Source organism: Scyliorhinus canicula, chromosome 18 (genome assembly GCF_902713615.1).
Source record: "Scyliorhinus canicula chromosome 18, sScyCan1.1, whole genome shotgun sequence".
Lineage (NCBI taxonomy): Eukaryota > Metazoa > Chordata > Chondrichthyes > Carcharhiniformes > Scyliorhinidae > Scyliorhinus > Scyliorhinus canicula.
Window position 1 is genome coordinate 113206667 of NC_052163.1, and position 24457 is coordinate 113231123.

Consider the following 24457-nt stretch of genomic DNA (forward strand, 5'->3'; position numbering starts at 1 on the left):
AATAGGTTCCTTCCCACTGTTGCTGCTGACATGTTCCTCACAGCTAGCGTCTGACAACCCATTGCTAACAAGTATAAATTTGCCCCAGTAGAATGACTCACCTTAAATGCCTCCCTCCGTTGATATTCCAGCTTCGCCATTTCCTCAGCTACCCAGGCCGGAACATCTGGAATTGCGATTTTCAGCACATATTTCAAAAGGAACGCAAAATGCTGCAGAAGACAAAACCAGGTTATAGGAGATTTTTCAATGGGTTACATGCCACGCACCTCACTGTCTCACTCTGATATACCTCACACCCCTCACTGTAACACTCTGATATACCTCACACCCCTCACTGTAACACTCTGATATACCTCACACCCCTCACTGTAACACTCTGATATACCCCACACCCCTCACTGTAACACTCTGATATACTCCACAGCCCACACTGTATCACTCTGATATACCCAGTAAGAAGTCTTACAACACCAGGTTAAAGTCCAACAGGTTTGTTTCAAACACGAGCTTTCGGAGCACGGCTCCTTCTTCAGGTGAGTCCATCTGATATACCCCACACCCCTCAGTGTAACACTCTGATATACCCCACACCCCTCACTGTCTCACTCTGATATACCCCACACCCCTCACTGTAACACTCTGATATATCCCACATCCCTCACTGTCTCACTCTGATATACCCCACACCCCTCACTGTAACACTCTGATATACCCCACACCCCTCACTGTCTCACTCTGATATACCTCACACCCCTCACTGTAACACTCTGATATACCCCACACCCCTCACTGTAACACTCTGATATACCCCACACCCCTCACTGTAACACTCTGATATACCCCACACCCATATACCCCACACCCCTCACAGTAACACTTTAATATACCCCACACCCCTCACTGTAACACTCTGATATACCCCACACCCCTCACTGTAACACTCTGATATACCCCACACCCCTCCCTGTCTCACTCTGATATACCTCACACCCCTCACAGTAACACTCTGATATACCTCACACCCCTCACAGTAACACTCTGATATACCCCACACCCCTCACTGTAACACTCTGATATACCCCACACCCCTCACTGTCTCACTCTGATATACCCCACACCCCTCACTGTAACACTCTGATATACCTCACACCCCTCACTGTAACACTCTGATATACCTCACACCCCTCACTGTAACACTGTGATATACCCCACACCCCTCACTGTAACCCTCTGATATACCCCACACCCCTCACTGTGACACTCTGATATACCCCACACCCCTCACTGTCTCACTCTGATATACCCCACACCCCTCACTGCGACACTCTGATATACCCCACATCCCTCACTGTAACCCTCTGATATACCCCACACCCCTCACTGTCTCACTCTGATATACCCCACACCCCTCACTGTGACACTCTGATATACCCCACACCCCTCACTGTAACACTGATATACTCCACACCCTCACTGTAACACTCTGATGTACCCCTCACTGTAACACTCTGATATACCCAAAGGTGGACGGAAGGCCTGCCCATTGCCAATTAGAGCTCACTTCTGAGAGTCAGCGGGAGCGTGTTGCGTGCTGACTCTCAAGATGGCGAGTGCGTAAAGATTCTGCCCTATGTTTCATATGTCACTTTCTTGGCCACTCAATATGTCTGTATACCTTCACAGAGTTTTTGTGTCATAGAATCATAGAATTTACAGTGCAGAAGAAGGCCATTCGGCCCATCGAGTCTGCACCGGCCCTTGGAAAGAGTACCCTACTTAAGCCCACGCCTCCACCCTAACCCGGAACCCAGTAGCCCCATCTAATCTTTTGGACACTCAGGGGCAATTTATCACGGCCATATCCCCTCAGATATACACTCTGATATACCCAATACCCCTCACTGTAACACTCTGATATACTCCACCCCTCACTGTAACACTCTGATATACCCCACACCCCTCACTATAACACTCTGATATACCCCACACCACTCACTGTAACACTCTGATATACCTCACACCCCTCACTGTAACACTTTGATATACTCCACCCCTCACTGTAACACTCTGATATAACCCACACCCCTCACTGTAACACTCTGATATACCCCACACCCCTCACTGTAACACTCTGATATACCCCACACCCCTCACTGTAACACTCTTATATACTCCACCCCTCACTGTAACACTCTGATATAACCCACACCCCTCACTGTAACACTCTGATATACTCCACCCCTCACTGTAACACTCTGATATAACCCACACCCCTCACTGTAACACTCTGATATACCCCACACCCGTCACTGTAACACTCTGATATACCCCACACCCCTCACTGTAACACTCTGATATACCACACACCCCTCACTGTATCACTCTGATATACCCCACAATCCTCACTGATACCCTGATATACCCCACGCCCCTCACTGTAACACTCTGATATACCCCACACCCCTCACTGTAACACTCTGATATACCCCACACCCCTCACTGTAACACTCTGATATACCACACACCCCTCACTGTAACACTCTGATATACCCCACACCCCTCACTGTAACACTCTGATATACCTCACACCCCTCACTGTAACACTTTGATATACTCCACCCCTCACTGTAACACTCTGATATAACCCACACCCCTCACTGTAACACTCTGATATACCCCACACCCCTCACTGTAACACTCTGATATACCCCACACCCCTCACTGTAACACTCTGATATACTCCACCCCTCACTGTAACACTCTGATATAACCCACACCCCTCACTGTAACACTCTGATATACTCCACCCCTCACTGTAACACTCTGATATAACCCACACCCCTCACTGTAACACTCTGATATACCCCACACCCCTCACTGTAACACTCTGATATACCCCACACCCCTCACTGTAACACTCTGATATACCACACACCCCTCACTGTATCACTCTGATATACCCCACAATCCTCACTGATACCCTGATATACCCCACACCCCTCACTGTAACACTCTGATATACCCCACACCCCTCACTGTAACACTCTGATATACCCCACACCCCTCACTGTAACACTCTGATATACCCACACCCCTCACTGTAACACTCTGATATACCCCACGCCCCTCACTGTCACACTCTGCTATTACCTGTGATATAACTCGCTCTGACTCTCCAACTCTGGTTGTGCTCTCTTACCTCCAGGATCACAACAAGGATGATAGCCATCTCGGAGCTTAGTGAAGGGAACAGGCGCTGCAGTTGTCCACACTGACCAATCAGATAGCAGTTAACAATGATGGCCAACACTCCTATAGCCTCCATCACATTCTGTGGAGAAACAGCAAGTGACCAAGTTCAGCAGAATTTCACCGTTCCTGCTTCAGCTTCACACACACAAGAACAACATGTCTGCAATCGACATTGGGTGCGATTCTCCACTCCCCACGCCGGGTGGGAGAATCATGGGAGGGCCGGGCGAATCACGCCACGCCGCCCTGGCACCCCCCGTGATTCTCCCATCCCCCCCAAAAATGGCGTGTCGCGTTTTTCGAAACGGCGCTCGGAGAATCGCCGCTCGCCGTTTCTCACGGCGACTGGCGATTCTCCGGACCGGATGGGCCGAGCGGCCTGCTGAACCCGACCAGTTTACGCCGGCGCCAACCACACCTAGTCGCTGCCGGCGTAAACAGAGTGCGACAGGTGAGTGTGGGGCCTGTGGGGGGGCGGAGGGCGGATCGAGCACCGCGGGCGTGCTCAGCAGATCGGTGGGCACCGATCGTCGGGCCGGCGTCTGTAAACGACGCACTCTTTTCCCTCCGCCGCCCCGCAAGCTCAAGCCGCCAGGTCTTGCGGGGGCAGCGGAGGGGAAGACGGCAACCGAGCATGCACGGGTTGGAGCCGGCCAACCTGCGCCTGCGCGGTTGACGTCACTTCGGCGCCGCCGGCCGCGTCATTCCCGACGCGCTGCTTTGACGCAAGCTCCTAGCCCCCTGGGGGGGGGGGGGGGGGGGGGGGGAGATAGGGTGCGAGGAGCGGCCTCCGACGCCGGAGTGAAACACTCCGGGTTTCACTCCGGCGTCGGCACTCAGTCTCCCGTTGGGAGAATCGCGCCCGTTGGGTATGTCAGACCAGTCCGGCACAACAGGATAACTGCCTCAGTCACATCAGCTCAAGTAGAACAATTGCTTTCACACCCGATCATGGTTAGGAGATTAAGACAATAATAACTGTCCTGGAGTATAAATAGCAGCCCTTGTGTATATTATAAAGAATAGCTGGCCCTGTGTATATTATAGGGAATTATAGTCCCTGTTTATGTGATAGAGAATAGCAGGCCCTGTGTATATTATAGGGAATTACAGTCCCTGTTTATGTGATAGAGAATAGCAGGCCCTGTGTATATTATGGAGATTCCGCTTCCTGTGTATGTTATTTATTTATTTTTTAAAAATATTTTCATACTCCTCCTTTTTCATATTTTCCTCAAATTTACACCCACCAACAATAAACAATGATCAGCATGAAAATTGCTTATTTTAACAAGTAGGCTTCAAATGAATTTACTATGAAAAACCCCTAGTCGCCACATTCCGGAGGTACATTCCTATAGTAACGAATATAATGTCAATCCCCATATCAACAACGACAATCCCATCCTCCCAGCAAACCCCAAACTACTGCCCGCATGTTAACATCACCAAAAACAAAAAGGAATCGGGAATCACTCACAGTCACCATTAACACACACAGTCCCAACCCTCCCACCAGCACCCCCTCAACTAATGTTCAATGTTATCCAATTCTTGAAAGTGCATAATGAATAACACCCATGAATTGTAGAACCCCTCCGTCCTTCCCCTCAGTTCAAACTTAACCTTCTCAAGAGTCAAGAATTCCAACAGGTCCCCCCACCACGCCAGGGCACAGGGTGGAGAGGCAGCTCTCCATCCCAACAGAATCCGTCTTCGGGCGATCAACGAGGCGAAGGCTACGATATCTGCCTCCGCATCCGTTTCGACCAAAACATATGAACATGGTTTGCACGGCACCCCCCCCCCCCCCCCCCCCCCCCCCAAGCAACGTTCACACACATCTCTACACTCAAAGTGCCGGCTCATCCTTGCCCTTGTGAGGTGAGCTCTATAAACCACCTTCAGCCCCAACCTCGCGCATGAGGTGGAGCCGTTCACCCTCAGGAGCAGCTCACACCAGAACCCCTCCTCCATTCCCTCTCCCAACTCTTCCTCCCACTTTGCTTTGACTTCCTGTGTATATTAAAGGGAATAGTAGTCTCCCAGCAAAGGTCAGGCAAAGTTGCCATAGTCCCAGATAACCATTGGCAGCTTTCCCCTTCAAGGGGGGGGGGGGGAGCTGACTGGTGGTGGTTTAACCTGAGGATCACCACACCTCAGGTGAGGGGCAAGGTTGAGAAGGTTCAGTCTAATGAATAGCAGCCCCAGGCGGCAGGATTCTCCGTTCCTGAGACTTGAGGCCGGAGCAGGATTTGTGGAGTTTCACGACAGCAAAACCGGTGCCGCACCTGGACCGATTCAGAGACTGTTAAGGGGTTAGCACCGGTGCCATGTGGAACACAATCCATTCCAACAGGAAACGTTGCGGTATTCGCCCGATTCGCGATTGATTCTCAGGAGGCTGACAAGCTGCAGCCACATACACACTTCACTCCCCACACACACTATCCCTGCCAACCCCCACACCACCCCCACCCCCACACCACCCTCACCCCCACACACAACTCACCCCCACACCACCCTCAGCCCACACCACCCTCACCCCCACACCACCCTTACCCCCACACCACCCTCAGCCCCACTACCCACACCACCCTCACACACACACCACCCCTACCCCCACACCACCCTCACTCCCACACACAACTCACTCCCACACCACCCTCAGCCCACACCACCCTCACCCCCACACTACCCTCACCCCCACACTACCCACACACAACTCACCCCCACACCACCCTCACCCCCACACCACCCTCATCCCCACACTACCCACACACAACTCACCCCCACACCACCCTCACCCCCACACCACCCTCACCCCCACACCACCCTCACCCCCACACCACCCACACCCCCACACCACCCACACCCCCACACCACCCACACACAACTCACCCCCACACCACCCTCACACACACACCACCCCCACCCCCACACCATCCTCAGCCCCACACCACCCACACCCCCACACCACCCACACCACCCTCACACACACACCACCCCCACCCCCACACCATCCTCAGCCCCACACCACCCACACCCCCACACCACCCTCACACACACACCACCCCCACCCCCACACCATCCTCAGCCCCACACCACCCACACCCCCACACCACCCTCACACACACACCACCCCCACCCCCACACCATCCTCAGCCCCACACTACCCACACCCCCACACCACCCACACACAACTCACCCCCACACCACCCTCACACACACACCACCCTCACCCCCAAACCACCCTCAGCCCCACACCGCCCTCACCCCCACTCCACCCTCACCACCCTCAGCCCAACACCACCCTCAGCCCCACACCACCCACACCACCCTCACCCCCAGACCACCCTCACCCCCACACCATCCTCACCCCCACACCACCCACACCCCCCACACCACCCACACCCCCACACCACCCTCACCCACAAACCACCCCCACCACCCACACACAACTCACCCCCACACCACCCTCACCCCCAAACCACCCTCAGCCCACACCACCCTCAGCCCACACCACCCTCACACACAACTCACCCTCACACACAACTCACCCCCACACACAACTCACCCCCACACCACCCTCACCCCCAAACCACCCTCAGCCCACACCACCCTCAGCCCACACCACCCTCACCCCACGCCACCCTCAGCCCACACCACCCTCAGCCCACGCCACCCTCAGCCCCACACACAACTCATCCCCACACACAACTCCCCTCCACACCACCCCCCCCCCCCCCCCCCCCCCCCCCCCCCCCCCCCCCCCCCCCCCCCCCTGTCTAATCATGCATCTTGCCTTGTGACTTGCAGGACCCGCTGGTGATGTGGTGGGTCCTTCTGGTGTCCCCCACCCCCACCCCCAGCCACAACCCTGGGAGCTGAGCATTGACGACGACACCGACACGGAGCGGAGCCATATCCCCGAAACCCAGGACAACCCGGAGCTCGAGTCCGATATTGACATGGATTTCCTGTCACGGCTGTCTCCAAAACCCTCCACCAACCCAGAGACACTCACCTTGGTCGGGCACTTTAGTGAAGAGGCTCCTGGGATACTCTCTGGTGCGCACCACACAGCTGCTCCAGGACATCAGGTGTTGGTAGCAACTCCCGAGGGGTTGGACAGTCAGAGGGCGGGCCACCCCGAGGGAGGAGGAGGTGATGGGGCCGTGCCGGTGACTCCCGCTGGGGAGGTGCTGGACACCGCAAAGTCTCGGACTCCCCCCTCCTGTCCCTGGCACATCTGGGGGCAGCGGGCAGAACCATGCCACCTGGGATAGCGGAGCAGCAGTCGGGCCCATCCAGGCTCGGTCACCATGAAAGACGACCGCCAACTGGGACCCAGGTGCAGGGCGGGAAGCACAGCAGGCCGCCTCCACCACTGATGTACCTGATGGGGATCCACCTCGATAGGTGTCATCAGCCACAACCGCAGTGGTAACACCTATCACCCAGGAGCCAGGAGGAAGGCGTTGTGCACATTGCCCGGGTATCGGGAGCAGACATGCATCATGTGCACCTCATGGTCACACACCAGCTGCACGTTCACGTGGAACCCATTTGGGTTTGTGTAGAGAGGCATTAGAGAAAAACAGCCCCTGTGTATATTATAGAGAATAACAGCCTCAGTGTATATTATAGAGAATAACAGCCCCAGTGTATATTATAGAGAATAACAGTCCCTGTGTATATTATAGAGAATAACAGTCCCTGTGTATATTATAGAGAATAACAGTCCCTGTGTATATTATAGAGAATAACAGCCCCTGTGTATATTATAGAGAATAACAGCCCCTGTGTATATTATAGAGAATAACAGCCCCTGTGTATATTATAGAGAATAACAGCCCCTGTGTATATTATAGAGAATAACAGCCCCTGTGTATATTATAGAGAATAACAGCCCCTGTGTATATTATAGAGAATAACAGCCCCTGTGTATATTATAGAGAATAACAGTCCCTGTGTATATTATAGAGAATAACAGTCCCTGTGTATATTATAGAGAATAACAGTCCCTGTGTATATTATAGAGAATAACAGTCCCTGTGTATATTATAGAGAATAACAGCCCCTGTGTATATTATAGAGAATAACAGTCCCTGTGTATATTATAGAGAATAACAACCCCTGTGTATATTATAGAGAATAACAGTCTCTGTGTATATTATAGAGAATAACAGCCCCTGTGTATATTATAGAGAATAACAGTCCCTGTGTATATTATAGAGAATAACAGCCCCTGTGTATATTATAGAGAATAACAGCCCCTGTGTATATTATAGAGAATAACAGTCCCTGTGTATATTATAGAGAATAACAGTCCCTGTGTATATTATAGAGAATAACAGCCGCAGTGTATATTATAGAGAATAACAGCCCCAGTGTATATTATAGAGAATAACATTCCCTGTGTATATTATAGAGAATAACAGCCCCAGTGTATATTATAGAGAATAACAGCCACTGTGTATATTATAGAGAATAACAACCCCTGTGTATATTATAGAGAATAACAGTCCCTGTGTATATTATAGAGAATAACAACCCCTGTGTATATTATAGAGAATAACAACCCCTGTGTATATTATAGAGAATAACAACCCCTGTGTATATTATAGAGAATAACAGTACCTGTGTATATCATACAGAATAACAGTCTCTGTGTATATTATAGAGAATAACAGCCCCTGTGTATATTATAGAGAATAACAGTCATGTGTATATTCTAGAGAATAACAGTCCCTGTGTATATTATAGAGAATAAGTCTCTGTGTATATTATAGAGAATAACAGTCCCTGTGTATATTATAGAGAATAACAACCCCTGTGTATATTATAGAGAATAACAGCCCCAGTGTATATTATAGAGAATAACAGCCCCAGTGTATATTATAGAGAATAACAGTCCCTGTGTATATTATAGAGAATAACAACCCCTGTGTATATTATAGAGAATAACAACCCCTGTGTATATTATAGAGAATAACAGCCCCTGTGTATATTATAGAGAATAACAGTCCCTGTGTATATTATACAGAATAACAGTCTGTGTATATTATAGAGAATAACAGTCCCTGTGTATATTATAGAGAATAACAGTCCCTGTGTATATTATAGAGAATAACAGTCCCTGTGTATATTATACAGAATAACAGTCTGTGTGTATATTATAGAGAATAACAGCCCCTGTGTATATTATAGAGAATAACAGTCCCTGTGTATATTATAGAGAATAACAACCCCTGTGTATATTATAGAGAATAACAGTCCCTGTGTATATTATAGAGAATAACAGCCCCTGTGTATATTATAGAGAATAACAGTCCCTGTGTATATTATAGAGAATAACAACCCCTGTGTATATTATAGAGAATAACAGCCCCTGTGTATATTATACAGAATAACAGTCCCTGTGTATATTATACAGAATAACAGTCTGTGTGTATATTATAGAGAATAACAACCCCTGTGTATATTCTAGAGAATAACAGTCCCTGTGTATATTATAGAGAATAACAGTCCCTGTGTATATTATAGAGAATAAGTCTCTGTGTATATTATAGAGAATAACAATCCCTGTGTATATTATAGAGAATAACAGTCCCTGTGTATATTATAGAGAATAACAGCCCTTGTATATATTATAGAGAATAACGGCCCCTGTGTGTATTATAGAGAATAACAGTCCCTGTGTATATTATAGAGAATAACAGCCCCAGTGTATATTATAGAGAATAACAACCCCTGTGTATATTATAGAGAATAACAGCCCCAGTGTATATTATAGAGAATAACAGCCCCAGTGTATATTATAGAGAATAACAGTCCCTGTGTATATTATAGAGAATAACAACCCCTGTGTATATTATAGAGAATAACAACCCCTGTGTATATTATAGAGAATAACAGCCCCAGTGTATATTCTAGAGAATAACAGTCCCAGTGTATATTATAGAGAATAACAGTCCCTGTGTATATTATAGAGAATAAGTCTCTGTGTATATTATAGAGAATAACAGTCCCTGTGTATATTATAGAGAATAACAGCCCCTGTGTATATTATAGAGAATAACAGTCCCTGTGTATATTATACAGAATAACAGTCTGTGTGTATATTATAGAGAATAACAGTCCCTGTGTATATTATAGAGAATAACAACCCCTGTGTATATTATAGAGAATAACAACCCCTGTGTATATTATAGAGAATAACAGCCCCAGTGTATATTATAGAGAATAACAGCCCCTGTGTATATTATAGAGAATAACAGTCCCTGTGTATATTATAGAGAATAACAGTCCCTGTATATATTATAGTAATAACAGTCCCTGTGTATATTATAGAGAATAACAGCCCCTGTGTATATTATGGAGAATAACAGTCCCTGTGTATATTATAGAGAATAACAGCCCCAGTGTATATTATAGAGAATAACGGCCCCTGTGTATATTATAGAGAATAACAGTCCCTGTGTATATTATAGAGAATAACAGTCCCTGTGTATATTATAGAGAATAACAGTCCCTGTGTATATTATAGAGAATAACAGTCCCTGTGTATATTCTGGAGAATAACAGTCCCTGTGTATATTATAGAGAATAACAGTCCCTGTGTATATTATAGAGAATAACAGCCCCTGTGTATATTATGGAGAATAACAGTCCCTGTGTATATTATAGAGAATAACAGCCCCAGTGTATATTATAGAGAATAACGGCCCCTGTGTATATTATAGAGAATAACAGTCCCTGTGTATATTATAGAGAATAACAGCCCCTGTGTATATTATAGAGAATAACAGTCCCTGTGTATATTATAGAGAATAACAGTCCCTGTGTATATTCTGGAGAATAACAGCCCCTGTGTATATTATAGAGAATAACAACCCCTGTGTATATTATAGAGAATAACAGCCCCTGTGTATATTATAGAGAATAACAGCCCCTGTGTATATTATAGAGAATAACAGCCCCTGTGTATATTATAGAGAATAACAGTCCCTGTGTATATTATAGAGAATAACAGTCCCTGTGTATATTCTGGAGAATAACAGCCCCTGTGTATATTATAGAGAATAACAACCCCTGTGTATATTATAGAGAATAACAGTCCCTGTGTATATTCTGGAGAATAACAGCCCCTGTGTATATTATAGAGAATAACAGCCCCTGTGTATATTATAGAGAATAACAGTCCCGGTGTAAATGATAGCGAATTGTAGATCCTAGGTATATTTTGGGCAATAACGTAAGAATCACATTCATGCAAAGGGTGTTCTGATTGGATGTGTCCGAATGTTGGTCCTACCTGCCACTGACCAATACTGTCGACTCTCTGGCCGAAGGGCCTCTGGGACCCAGTGCACAGTTTGAAGGCATCACTGCGGATCTCAATGACATTATTGATGAGGGCACACATCGCAGCGAGGGGGAACGCTGAGGAGAAGAGAACCACATACCCAAACTGAATAAACATCTCTTGGTAATCCTGGAAAGTGTCCTGAAACAAAGAGCAAAGAAACCTTTTGAGAAGATGTGCACAGGTTTCTGAGAGGCCCGGCAAGTTGAGAAAGTGACTAAAGAGGCAAATGGGATCCTGGGCTTTATAAATCGAGGCCGAGAGTACAAAAGATAGGATGCCATGGTATGTAACGTGGGTTCAGCCTGAACTGGAATATCACGTCCGACGCTGGGCAATACGTTTTAGGAAGAATGTGAAGTCATTGGAGAGAATGCAGGAAAGATTCACTCGACTGGATCCAGGGAATGAGGAACATTTGTTACGAGGACAGATTGGAGAAATTGGGACTGTTTTCCTTGGGGAATAGAAGGTTAAGAGGACTTGTTGCAATGGAAAGATGCGAGACCCCCAAGCGTGGAGACCTGGATCAATGACATGGCGGGATTCATTAAGCTGGAGAAGGTCAAATTCGCCCTGAGGGGGTCGGTACAAGGGTTCTTTAGGCGGTTGCAGCCTTTCCTCGACTTTCTGGCTCAATGATAGGGAACTAGGTCAGCAGCAGCGGCAACCCAGGGGGAAGGGGGGTAAGGAGGGGAGGGGGGAGAAGGGGAAGGAGGGGGATTGTTTATGTTAATTTAATTTATTTTTAATTTATTTTGTTGATAATCGGGTTGGGGGGTGGGGGGACTCGTTATATGCGTTGTTATGGGTCTGGGGGGTGTTTATTATTGTTATTATGATTGTTTTGTTGTTATACATTTTTCAAAAATTTCAATAAAAATTATTTATTTAAAAAAAATAAAAAGGTTGAGAGGAGGTTTGACTGAGGTGTTCAAAATTATGAAGGGCCTGCAAGGTGTAGAGACGGACAAGCTCTTCCCACTGGGGTGGCACAGTTGTTAGCACTGCTGCCTCACAGCACCAGAGACTCCGGTTCAATTCCAGCCTTGGGTGACCGTCTGTGCGGAGTCTGCACGTTCTCCCCGTGTGTGCGTGGGTTTCCTCCGGGTGCTCCGGTTTCCTCCCACAGTCCAAAGATGTACAGGTTAGGTGGGATAGGGTGGAGGAGTGGTCCTCGACAGAGTGCTCTTTCAGAGGGACGGTGCAGACTCGATGGGCCAAATGGCCTCCTTCTGCACCATAGAGATTCGTCTATGGTGGAAGGATCAAGAACCAGAGGACACAGATTTCAAGGTTTTAACAAAAGGATGAATAGTGAGATGAAGAAAAATGCAGCGAGTGGTTAGGATCTAGAATACGTCGCTCGAGAGTGTGGTGGAAGCAGATTCAATCAGAGCTTTCAAAAGAAAATTGAATCATTGACTGAAGAGAAAGAATGCATAGAGCTACAGGGAAAAGGCAGGAGAGTCGAACTAGTTCATTGCTCTTGGGGAGAGCCAGCATGGAATGGGCCGAATGGCGTCCTGTGCTGTAATCATTCTATGATTCTGTAAGAGGAGGAGGGAAGGAGAGGAGGAGGGAAGGATAGGAGAAGGAGAGTGGGGAAGAAGCGGAGACAGGATATGTAGGATAGGGTGAAGGTAAATGAGGGATGAAAAGCTCTCAAAGGGGTGGGATGGAGAGAAGGAGGCAAGAAAGAGAGAGAGGGATGGAGAGTAGATGAACGAAAAGAAGGGAGAGGAACGTGAGGGACGGAGGAAGAGGGCTGGAGAAGAGGAAAGAAAGAGAAATTGAGGGAGGGATACAAGACAGAAGGAAGGAAAGAGGGAAAGATTGGAGGAACAGTGCAGAGTTAGGAAGGGAACAAACTGCCGGAGAGAGAGAAGGAGCAAAGAAAGAGATCGGGAGTGGGGGAGCATATACAGGGAGCATGCAGGCAGCAGGGAAAAGGTGATAGTGGGAGTACAAATAGAGAGGAAGAGAGTAAAGGCGGAGGGAAACAGGAGAGAGAACAGGAGTGAGAGGGATGGACTGAGGGGAGAGCAGAGACTGTTTGAGAGATGATAGCCTCACCCTCACTATCTCTAACCTCAACAAACTCAGGACATCCCAAAACATGTTCCTCCCAGTTAAATAATGTGGAGTCAATGTTGTAGTCAGGTAAATGCAGCAGCAATTTACACACAAGATCTCACCAATGGCAATGTGATTATGACCAGATTACTCTGTCTTTATTGACGTTAGCTGAGCGGTAAATATTGGTCAGGGCACTGGGGAGAACTCCCGTGTTCTCCGTTAAAATACTGCCCAAGGGATCTTCAATATCCATCTGATATTCATCTTTCAGTTCTGGAAGATGGCTCATCTGACAGTGCAGCACACCCTCAGTACTGAAGATGTATATCAATACAAGTTATTGTTGTTGGTGAGAATGAACAGACAGAAAGTGGGAGAATAGTGAAGCTGGAATCAGAAATGGCAAAGGGAGATGGAAAACAAAGAGCTCGCAACGAGGAGAACCATTGGTCGAGATGCTCTCCTCACTAGCTCAGCCGGTCCATTTTTACTGAACTTCGACAGCTCCATTGCAGTCCTGGCTGAGATCAGCAACGTGGGCAGGTTGCAAACGGAATCAGGAGCTTCCTGCTGCCAGTGCTCAGTGTCTCAATAGAGGTGGACATTGTGCAGGCTTCCTCCAGTCTGCAAGGGGAGAATAACAACAGCACAGCAGAGGCTGAATGTGCTTCTCACCAGCAGAGGGAGCAAAGAAAAGTAAATGAGGAACGCACAGGACTGAGTATCTCAGTGCTGACTGTGTGTGTGTGTGTGTGTAACAGGAATGTGTGTCTCACGAGGAACTGTACCGGTCAGAACCTCCGATGGGGAGAGGGGGGATGGAGAGCTTCATGAACAGGCTATGCTTCCCAAGGGTTCAAGAGGAGCTGGTAGAGGGGCTGGGGGCGCCGATAGAGTTGGAGGAGCTGGTCAGGGGGATCGGGCAAATGCAGTCAGGTAAGGCGCCGGGGCCGGACGGGTTCCCGGTGGAATTTTATAAAAAGTATGCGGATCTGGTGGGCCCCCTGTTGGTGCGAGCCTTCAATGAGGCATGGGAGGGGGGGGCTTTGCCCCCGACGATGTCGCGGGCACTGATCTCTCTGATCCTGAAGCGGGATAAGGACCCCTTGCAGTGTGGATCATACAGGCCTATCTCGCTCCTCAATGTTGACGCTAAGTTGCTGGCGAAGATCCTGGCCACCAGGATAGAGGACTGTGTGCCAGGGGTGATACATGAGGATCAGACAGGATTTGTCAAGGGACGGCAGCTCAACACGAATGTGCGGAGACTACTAAATGTTATTATGATGCCGGCAGTGGAGGGGGAGGCTGAGATAGTGGTGGCGCTGGATGCGGAGAAAGCATTTGATAGAGTTGAGTGGGGGTACCTGTGGGAGGTGCTGGAGCGGTTCGGATTCGGGGAGGGATTCATCAAATGGGTGAGGCTGCTCTACGCGGCTCCGATGGCGAGTGTAGTTACCAATGGAAGGAGATCGGAGTACTTTAGGCTCTACCGTGGGACCAGGCAGGGGTGCCCCCTGTCCCCCTTGCTCTTTGCACTGGCGATTGAACCTTTGGCTATGGCGTTGAGGGAGTCAGGGAGATGGAGGGGGTCTGGTGCGGGGTGGGGAGGAACATCGTGTATCGCTGTATGCGGACGACCTGCTGTTGTATGTGGCGGATCCAGAAGGGGGAATGCCGGGGGTGATGGAGCTGTTAGCGGAATTTGGGGGCTTCTCGGGCTATAAGTTAAATTTAGGCAAGAGTGAGGTATTTGTAGTACACCCGGGTGATCAGGAGGAGGGAATCGGGAGACTCCCATTTAAGAGGGCAGTGAAGAGTTTCAGATACCTGGGGGTGCAGGTGGCCAGGAGTTGGGGGACTCTCCATAAGCTTAATTTTACCAGGCTGGTGGAGCAGATGGAAGAGGAATTTAAAAGGTGGGACATGGTGCCGCTATCGTTGGCGGGTAGAGTGCAGTCCGTCAAAATGACGGTTCTCCCGAGGTTCTTGTTCCTTTTTCAGTGTTTGCCCATCTTTATCCCTAGGGCCTTTTTTAGAAGGGTGACTAGCAGCATCATGAGCTTTGTTTGGGCGCATGGGACCCCGAGGGTGAAGAGGGTCTTCTTGGAGCGGGGTAGAGATGGTGGGGGGCTGGCGTTACCCAATCTCTCGGGGTATTATTGGGCGGCCAATGTGTCGATGGTGCGCAAGTGGGTAATGGAGGGGGAGGGGGCAGCATGGAAACGGATGGAGAGGGAGTCCTGTGGCGATACAAGCCTGGGGGCCCTGGTAACGGCGCCGTGGCCGTTCCCTCCTACGAGGTATACCACGAGTCCGGTGGTGGCGGCTACCCTCAAGATTTGGGGGCAGTGGAGGCGACATAGGGGAGAAGTGGGGGGCTCGATGGAGGCTCCGTTAAGGGGGGACCATAGGTTCGTCCCGGGGAACATTGATGGGGGATTTCAGGGTTGGCACAGAGCGGGCATCAGACAGCTGAGGGACCTGTTTATTGATGGGAGGTTTGCGAGCCTGGGGGAGTTGGAGGAGAAATTTGGGCTCCCCCAGGGAACATGTTCAGGTATCTGCAGGTAAAGGCATTTGCTAGGCGGCAGGTGGAGGGATTCCCTTCGCTTCCCGCGAGGGGGGTGAGCGACAGTGTGCTTTCGGGGGTCTGGGTCGGAGAGGGGAAGATATCTGATATCTACAAGGTTATGCAGGAGGCGGAGGAGGCGTCAGTAGAGGAGCTGAAAACGAAGTGGGAGGGGAAACTGGGGGAACAGATCGAAGACGGGACATGGGCTGATGCCCTGGAGATGGTTAATTCTTCCTCCTCGTGTGCGCGGCTTAGCCTCATCCAATTCAAGGTGCTGCACCGGGCCCACATGACTGGGACGAGGATGAGTAGTTCTTTGGGGGTGAGGACAGGTGTGTCAGGTGCTCGGGGAGTCCAGCGAACCATGCCCATATGTTCTGGGCATGCCCGGCACTGGAGGAGTTCTGGAAGGGGGTGGCGAGGACGGTGTCGAGGGTGGTGGGATCCAGGGTCAAGCCAGGATGGGGACTCGCGATTTTTGGGGCTGGGGTGGAGCCGGGAGTGCAGGAGGCGAAAGAGGCCGGTGTGCTGGCCTTTGCGTCCCTAGTAGCCCGGCGAAGGATCTTGCTACAATGGAAGGATGCGAGGCCCCCAAGCGTGGAGACCTGGATCAATGACATGGCGGGTTTCATTAAGCTAGAGAAGGTCAAATTCGCCCTGAGAGGGTCGGTACAAGGGTTCTTTAGGCGGTTGCAGCCTTTTCTCGACTTTCTGGATCAACGATAGGGTACGGGGACAGCAGCAGCAGCAACCCGGGGAGGGAAAAGGGGAGGGAAAACGGGGGGGGGGCCGACAATGACTATGTTTGTTTATTTAATTTTAATATTTTTTAAGTTCTTTTGTTGTTCATTAGGGTTGGGGGGGTGGGGGGATGTGATACATGCGTCGATACGGTCTGGTGGGTGTTACAGTTATTATGGGTTATTGTGTTGCATTTCATTGTTTGTCGTTATGTTTTATATTTTCTGTAAAAAATTCCAATAAAAATTATATTTAAAAAAAGGAATGTGTGTCTCAGCACTGACTGTGTGTGTGTGTAACAGGACTGAGTGTCTCAGCACTGACTGTGTGTGTGTGTAACAGGACTGAGTGTCCAAGCACTGACTGTGTGTGTGTGTGACAGGACTGAGTGTCTCAGCACTGACTGTGTGTGTGTGTGTGTGTAACAGGACTGAGTGTCTCAGCACTGACTGTGTGTGTGTGTAACAGGACTGAGTGTCCAAGCACTGACTGTGTGTGTGTGTAACAGGACTGAGTGTCCAAGCACTGACTGTGTGTGTGTGTAACAGGACTGAGTGTCCAAGCACTGACTGTGTGTGTGTGTAACAGGACTGAGTGTCTCAGCACTGACTGTGTGTGTGTGTGTAACAGGACTGAGTGTCTCAGCACTGACTGTGTGTGTGTGTGTGTAACAGGACTGAGTGTCTCAGCACTGACTGTGTGTGTGTGTGTGTGTGTAACAGGACTGAGTGTCTCAGCACTGACTGTGTGTGTGTGTGTGTGTAACAGGACTGAGTGTCTCAGCACTGACTGTGTGTCTGTGTGTGTGTGTAACAGGACTGAGTGTCTCAGCACTGACCTGTGTGTGTGTGTAACAGGACTGAGTGTCTCAGCACTGACTGTGTGTCTGTGTGTATGTGTAACAGGACTGAGTGTCTCAGCACTGACTGTGTGTGTGTGTGTAACAGGACTGAGTGTCTCAGCACTGACTGTGTGTGTGTGTGTGTAACAGGACCGAGTGTCTCAGCACTGACTGTGTGTGTGTGTGTGTGTAACAGGACTGAGTGTCCCAGCACTGACTGTGTGTGTGTGTGTGTAACAGGACTGAGTGTCTCAGCACTGACTGTGTGTGTGTGTCTGTGTGTAACAGGACTGAGTGTCTCAGCACTGACTGTGTGTGTGTGTGTAACAGGACTGAGTGTCTCAGCACTGACTGTGTGTGTGTGTGTAACAGGACTGAGTGTCTCAGCACTGACTGTGTGTGTGTAACAGGACTGAGTGTCCCAGCACTGACTGTGTGTGTGTGTGTAACAGGACTGAGTGTCTCAGCACTGACTGTGTGTGTGTGTGTAACAGGACTGAGTGTCTCAGCACTGACTGTGTGTGTGTGTGTAACAGGACTGAGTGTCTCAGCACTGACTGTGTGTGTGTAACAGGACTGAGTGTCTCAGCACTGACTGTGTGTGTGTGTAACAGGACTGAGTGTCCCAGCACTGACTGTGTGTGTGTAACAGGACTGAGTGTCTCAGCACTGACTATGTGTGTGTGTGTGTGTGTGTAACAGGACTGAGTGTCTCAGCACTGACTGGGTGTGTGTGTGTAACAGGACTGAGTGTCCCAGCACTGACTGTGTGTGTGTGTGTGTGTGTGTGTGTAACAGGACTGAGTGTCTCAGCACTGACTGTGTGTGTGTGTAACAGGACTGAGTGTCTCAGCACTGACTGTGTGTGTGTGTGTGTGTAACAGGACTGAGTGTCTCAGCACTGACTGTGTGGGTGTGTAACAGGACTGAGTGTCCCAGCACTGACTGTGTGTGTGTGTGTGTAACAGGATTGAGTGTCTCAGCACTGACTGTGTGTGTGTAACAGGACTGAGTGTCTCAGCACTGACTGTGTGTGTGTGTGTAACAGGACTGAGTGTCTCAGCACTGACTGTGTGTGTGTGTGTAACAGGACTGAGTGTCTCAGCACTGACTGTGTGTGTGTAACAGGACTGAGTGTCCCAGCACTGACTGTGTGTGTGTGTGTAACAGGACTGAGTGTCTCAGCACTGGACTGTGTGTGTGTGTGTAACAGACTGACAGGAGTGTATACTGGACTGTGTGTGTGTGTGTAACAGGACTGAGTGTCTCAGCACTGACTGTGTGTGTGTGTGTAACAGGACTGAGTGTCCCGCACTGACTGTGTGTGTGTAACAGGACTGAGTGTCTCAGCACTGACTGTGTGTGTGTTGTGTGAGTAAACAGGACTGAGTGTCCTCAGCACTGACTGGGTGGTGTGTGTAACAGGACTGAGTGTCCTCAGCACTGACTGTGTGTGTGTGGTGTGTGTGTAACAGGAGGCTGAGTGTACTCAGCACGCTGACTGTGTGTGTGTGTAACAAGGACTGAGTGGTCCCAGCCCTGACTGTGTGTGTGTGTGTGTTGTGTGTAACAGGACTGAGTGTCTCAGCACTGACTGTGTGTGTGTGTAACAGGACTGAGTGTCTCAGCACTGACTGTGTGTGTGTGTGTGTGTGTAACAGGACTGAGTGTCCCAGCACTGACTGTGTGTGTGTGTGTGTGTGTGTGTGTGTAACAGGATTGAGTGTCTCAGCACTGACTGTGTGTGTGTGTGTAACAGGACTGAGTGTCTCAGCACTGACTGTGTGTGTGTGTGTAACAGGACTGAGTGTCTCAGCATTGACTGTGTGTGTGTGTAACAGGATTGAGTGTCTCAGCACTGACTGTGTGTGTGTGTGTGTAACAGGACTGAGTGTCCCAGCACTGACTGTGTGTATGTGTGTGTAACAGGATTGAGTGTCTCAGCACTGACTGTGTGTGTGTGTGTGTGTGTAACAGGACTGAGTGTCTCAGCATTGACTGTGTGTGTGTGTGTGTGTGTGTAACAGGACTGAGTGTCTCAGCATTGACTATGTGTGTGTGTGTGTGTGTGTAACAGGATTGAGTGTCTCAGCACTGTCTGTGTGTGTGTGTGTGTGTGTAACAGGACTGAGTGTCTCAGCACTGACAAGTTGCATTTATATTGTCTCTTTAATTCAGTAAAACCTCCCAAAATGCGTTGGATGAACCATCCAACAAGCTTGACATCACGTTGTATAGATCTCCGGACAGGTGACAAGAAACCTGGTTAAACGGGTTGATTTTAAGGAGTGTTTTAAAGGGTGGGGAGAGAGATTGAGAGAGGTTTCCAGAGGGTTGTCCAGGGATTATGCACCAGGCAGCTGAGTGAATGGCCATCAATATTGAGGAATTGGGACTGAGCGAGAGGTCAGATATTTTGGCAAGTTGTGGGGTTGGGGAGCTTACTGAGATAGGGAGGGGCAAGACCATGCAGGTACTATTTCAAAACAAAGGGCCCCTGTTTAAATCAAAGCATTGTGAGAGTGCAGCCAGCGGAAATCAGCGAGCTCAAGGATGATTGATGTAGGGGTTTTGGATAAGTTACGGGGTAGCAGAGTTTTGGATGAGCTGAAGTTTCTGGAATGCAGGAGGTCAGTCAGGAGAACTTTGGAATAGTCAAGACCAGTGGTGTTGGCATAAACATGGATGAGGGTTTGATGGGCAGATGGGTGAGACAGGGCGAAAGTCAGATGATGCTACATCAGTGGGTATAGGCTGTAGTCGGAGCTCATCTCAGGGTCAAATATGACACCAAGGCTGCGACAATTTGGTTCAGCGTCAGAGAGTTGCCGGGGGAGAGGGGACAGAGTTTGGAGTGGGGCGCAAAGGCAATAGCTTCAGTCTTCGCAATATATAACTGGAGGACATTTCTGCTCATTCAGTACTGGATGTTGGATAAACAGTCTGCTCATTTAGAAGAGAGTGGAGAGGATGAAAAAGGTGGTGGTGCGGTGGGGCTGGGTGGCATCAGTGTACCTCTGAACACTGACGTGTTTTTGGATAATGTCTCCGAGGGGACAGGGTAGGTGAGAAATTGGAGGTGGCCAAGAATAGACCCTTGGGAAGATTCCAGAGCTAACAATGTGAGGGAGGGAAGAGAAGCTCTTCAAGGACATTCTCTGACTACGACTAGATAGCTCAGAACAGAAACAGGTGACAGCAGGTCCCATCCAGCTGAAAGGAATGGCTGTATGTGTTTAACAGGACTGGGTCTGCGTTTAACAGGACCGGCTCTGTGTTTAACAGGACTGGGTCTGCGTTTAACAGGACTGGCTCTGTGTTTAACAGGACTGGGTCTGTGTTTAACAGGACTGGGTCTGTGTTTTAACAAGAATGTGTGCGTGTGTTCAACAGGATCGGATGTGTGTTTAATAGGACTGGATCTATGTTTAAGAGGCTAGCATCCCAGGAAAGAATAAAATGTACAATTCTTTGGTTTTGTGTTTAACAAGATTGTGTGTGTGTGTTTAACAGGACTGTGTGTGTGTGTGTTTAACAGGACTGTGTGTGTGTATTTAACAGGGCCGGGTGTATGTTTAATAGGACCGAATCTGTATTTTGCAGGACTGGGTCTGCGTTCAACAGGGTCAGGTCTGTGTTTAGCAGGACTGCGTGTATGTGCTTAACAGGACTGCGTGTGTGTGTGTGTGTTTAACAGATCCGTGTGTGTGTTTAACAGGACCGCATGTGTGTGTGTTTAACAAGACTGCATGTGTGTGTTTAACAAGGCTGCGTGTGTGTGTGTTTAACAAGGCTGTGTGTGTGTGTTTAACAGGACAATGTGTGTTTAACAGGTCTGCATGTGTGTGTTTAACACGACTGTGTGTGCATGTTTAACAGGACTGCGTGTGTGTGTTTAACAGAACCGTGTGTGTGTGTTTAACAAGACTGCATGTGTGTGTTTAACAGGACTGTGTGTTTAACAGGTCTGCGTGTGTTTAACAGGTCTGCGTGTATGTGTTTAACAGGACCGAGTGTGTGTGTGTTTAACAGAACCGTGTGTGTGTTTAACAAGACTGTGTGTGTGTGTTTAACAAGACTGCGTGTGTGTGTTTAACAAGACTGTGTGTGTGTTTCACAAGACTGCGTGTGTGTGTTTAACAGGACTGTGTGTGTTTAACAGGTCTGTGTGTGTTGAACAGGTCTGTGTGTGTTTAACATGATTGTGTGTGCATGTTTAACAGGACTGCGTGTGTGTTTAACAAGACTGCATGTGTGTGTTTAATAGGACTGCGTGTGTGTGTTTAACAGGACTGTGTGTGTTTAACAGGTCTGTGTGTTTAACAGGTCTGCGTGTGTTTAACAGGTCTGCGTGTGTTTAACAGGACTGTGTGTGTTTAACAGGTCTGTGTGTTTAACAGGTCTGCGTGTGTTTAACAGGACTGTGTGTGTTTAACAGGTCTGTGTGTTTAACAGGTCTGCGTGTGTTTAACAGGACTGTGTGTGTTTAACAGGTCTGTGTGTTTAACAGGTCTGCGTGTGTTTAACAGGTCTGCGTGTGTTTAACAGGACTGTGTGTGTTTAACAGGTCTGTGTGTTTAACAGGTCTGCGTGTGTTTAACAGGACTGTGTGTGTTTAACAGGTCTGTGTGTTTAACAGGTCTGCGTGTGTTTAACAGGTCTGTGTGTTTAACAGGTCTGCGTGTGTTTAACAGGTCTGCGTGTGTGTGCTTAACATGATTGTGTGTGTATGTTTAACAGGACCGAGTGTGTGTGTTTAACAGAACCGTGTGTGTGTTTAACAAGACTGTGTGTGTTTAACAAGACTGCGTGTGTGTGTTTAACAGGACTGTGTGTTTAACAGGTCTGTGTGTTTAACAGGTCTGCGTGTGTTTAACAGGTCTGCGTGTGTTTAACAGGACCGAGTGTGTGTGTTTTAACAGAACCGTGTGTGTGTTTAACAAGACTGCGTGTGTGTGTTTAACAGGACTGTGTGTTTAACAGGTCTGTGTGTTTAACAGGTCTGCGTGTGTTTAACAGGACTGTGTGTGTTTAACAGGTCTGTGTGTTTAACAGGTCTGCGTGTGTTTAACAGGTCTGCGTGTGTGTGCTTAACATGATTGTGTGTGTATGTTTAACAGGACCGAGTGTGTGTGTTTAACAGAACCGTGTGTGTGTTTAACAAGACTGTGTGTGTTTAACAAGACTGCGTGTGTGTGTTTAACAGGACTGTGTGTTTAACAGGTCTGTGTGTGTTGAACAGGTCTGTGTGTGTTTAACAGGTTTGCGTGTGTGTGCTTAACATGATTGTGTGTGTATGTTTAACAGGACTGCGTGTGTGTGTTTAACAAGACTGTGTGTGTTTCACAAGACTGTGTGTGTTTAACAGGACTGTGTGTGTTTAACAGGTCTGTGTGTGTTTAACAGGTTTGCGTGTGTGTGCTTAACATGATTGTGTGTGTATGTTTAACAGGACTGCGTGTGTGTGTTTAACAAGACTGTGTGTGTTTCACAAGACTGTGTGTGTTTAACAGGACTGTGTGTGTTTAACAGGTCTGTGTGTGTTGAACAGGTCTGCGTGTGTGTGTTTGACATGATTGTGTGTGTATGTTTAACAGGACTGCGTGTGTGTGTTTAACAAGACTGTGTGTGTTTCACAAGACTGTGTGTGTTTAACAGGACTGTGTGTGTTTAACAGGTCTGTGTGTGTTGAACAGGTCTGCGTGTGTGTGTTTGACATGATTGTGTGTATATGTTTAACAGGACTGCGTGTGTGTTTAACAGGATTGTGTGTGTGTGTTTAACAGAACTGTGTGTTTTTAACAGAACTGTGTGTGTGTGTTTAACAGAACTGTGTGTGTGTGTTTAACAGGACTGCGTGTGTGTTTAACAGGACTGTGTGTGTATGTTTAACAGGACTGTGTGTGTGTTTAACAGGACTGCGTGTGTGTTTAACAGGACTGCGTGTGTGTGTTTAACAGGACTGCGTGTGTGTTTAACAGGACTGCGTGTGTGTGTTTAACAGGACTGCGTGTGTGTTTAACAGGACTGTGTGTGTGTTTAACAGGACTGTGTGTGTGTTTAACAGGACTGCGTGTGTGTTTAACAGGACTGCATGTGTGTGTTTAACAGGACTGTGTGTGTGTTTAACAGGACTGTGTGTATGTTTAACAGGTCTGTGTGTGTTGAACAGGTCTGCGTGTGTGTGTTTGACATGATTGTGTGTATATGTTTAACAGGACTGCGTGTGTGTTTAACAGGATTGTGTGTGTGTGTTTAACAGAACTGTGTGTTTTTAACAGAACTGTGTGTGTGTGTTTAACAGAACTGTGTGTGTGTGTTTAACAGGACTGCGTGTGTGTTTAACAGGACTGTGTGTGTATGTTTAACAGGACTGCGTGTGTGTTTAACAGGACTGCGTGTGTGTGTTTAACAGGACTGCGTGTGTGTTTAACAGGACTGCGTGTGTGTGTTTAACAGGACTGCGTGTGTGTTTAACAGGACTGTGTGTGTGTTTAACAGGACTGTGTGTGTGTTTAACAGGACTGCGTGTGTGTTTAACAGGACTGCATGTGTGTGTTTAACAGGACTGTGTGTGTGTTTAACAGGACTGTGT

General features: G+C 48.4%; 1 protein-coding gene across 2 annotated transcripts in view; it reads right to left on the reverse strand.

Annotated features, from left to right (window-relative positions):
• The window catches only part of ano8b (anoctamin 8b), a 131847-nt gene that overhangs the window by 1736 nt on the left and 105654 nt on the right, over positions 1-24457 (reverse strand). For both annotated transcript variants that reach the window (XM_038777664.1, XM_038777665.1), the window contains exons 14-16: positions 11576-11767; positions 3203-3334; positions 102-212 (exon numbers count right to left, since the gene is read on the reverse strand). In XM_038777664.1, coding sequence (XP_038633592.1) covers positions 102-212; positions 3203-3334; positions 11576-11767 — 435 coding nt within the window. The remainder of the gene's footprint in view (positions 1-101; positions 213-3202; positions 3335-11575; positions 11768-24457) is intronic.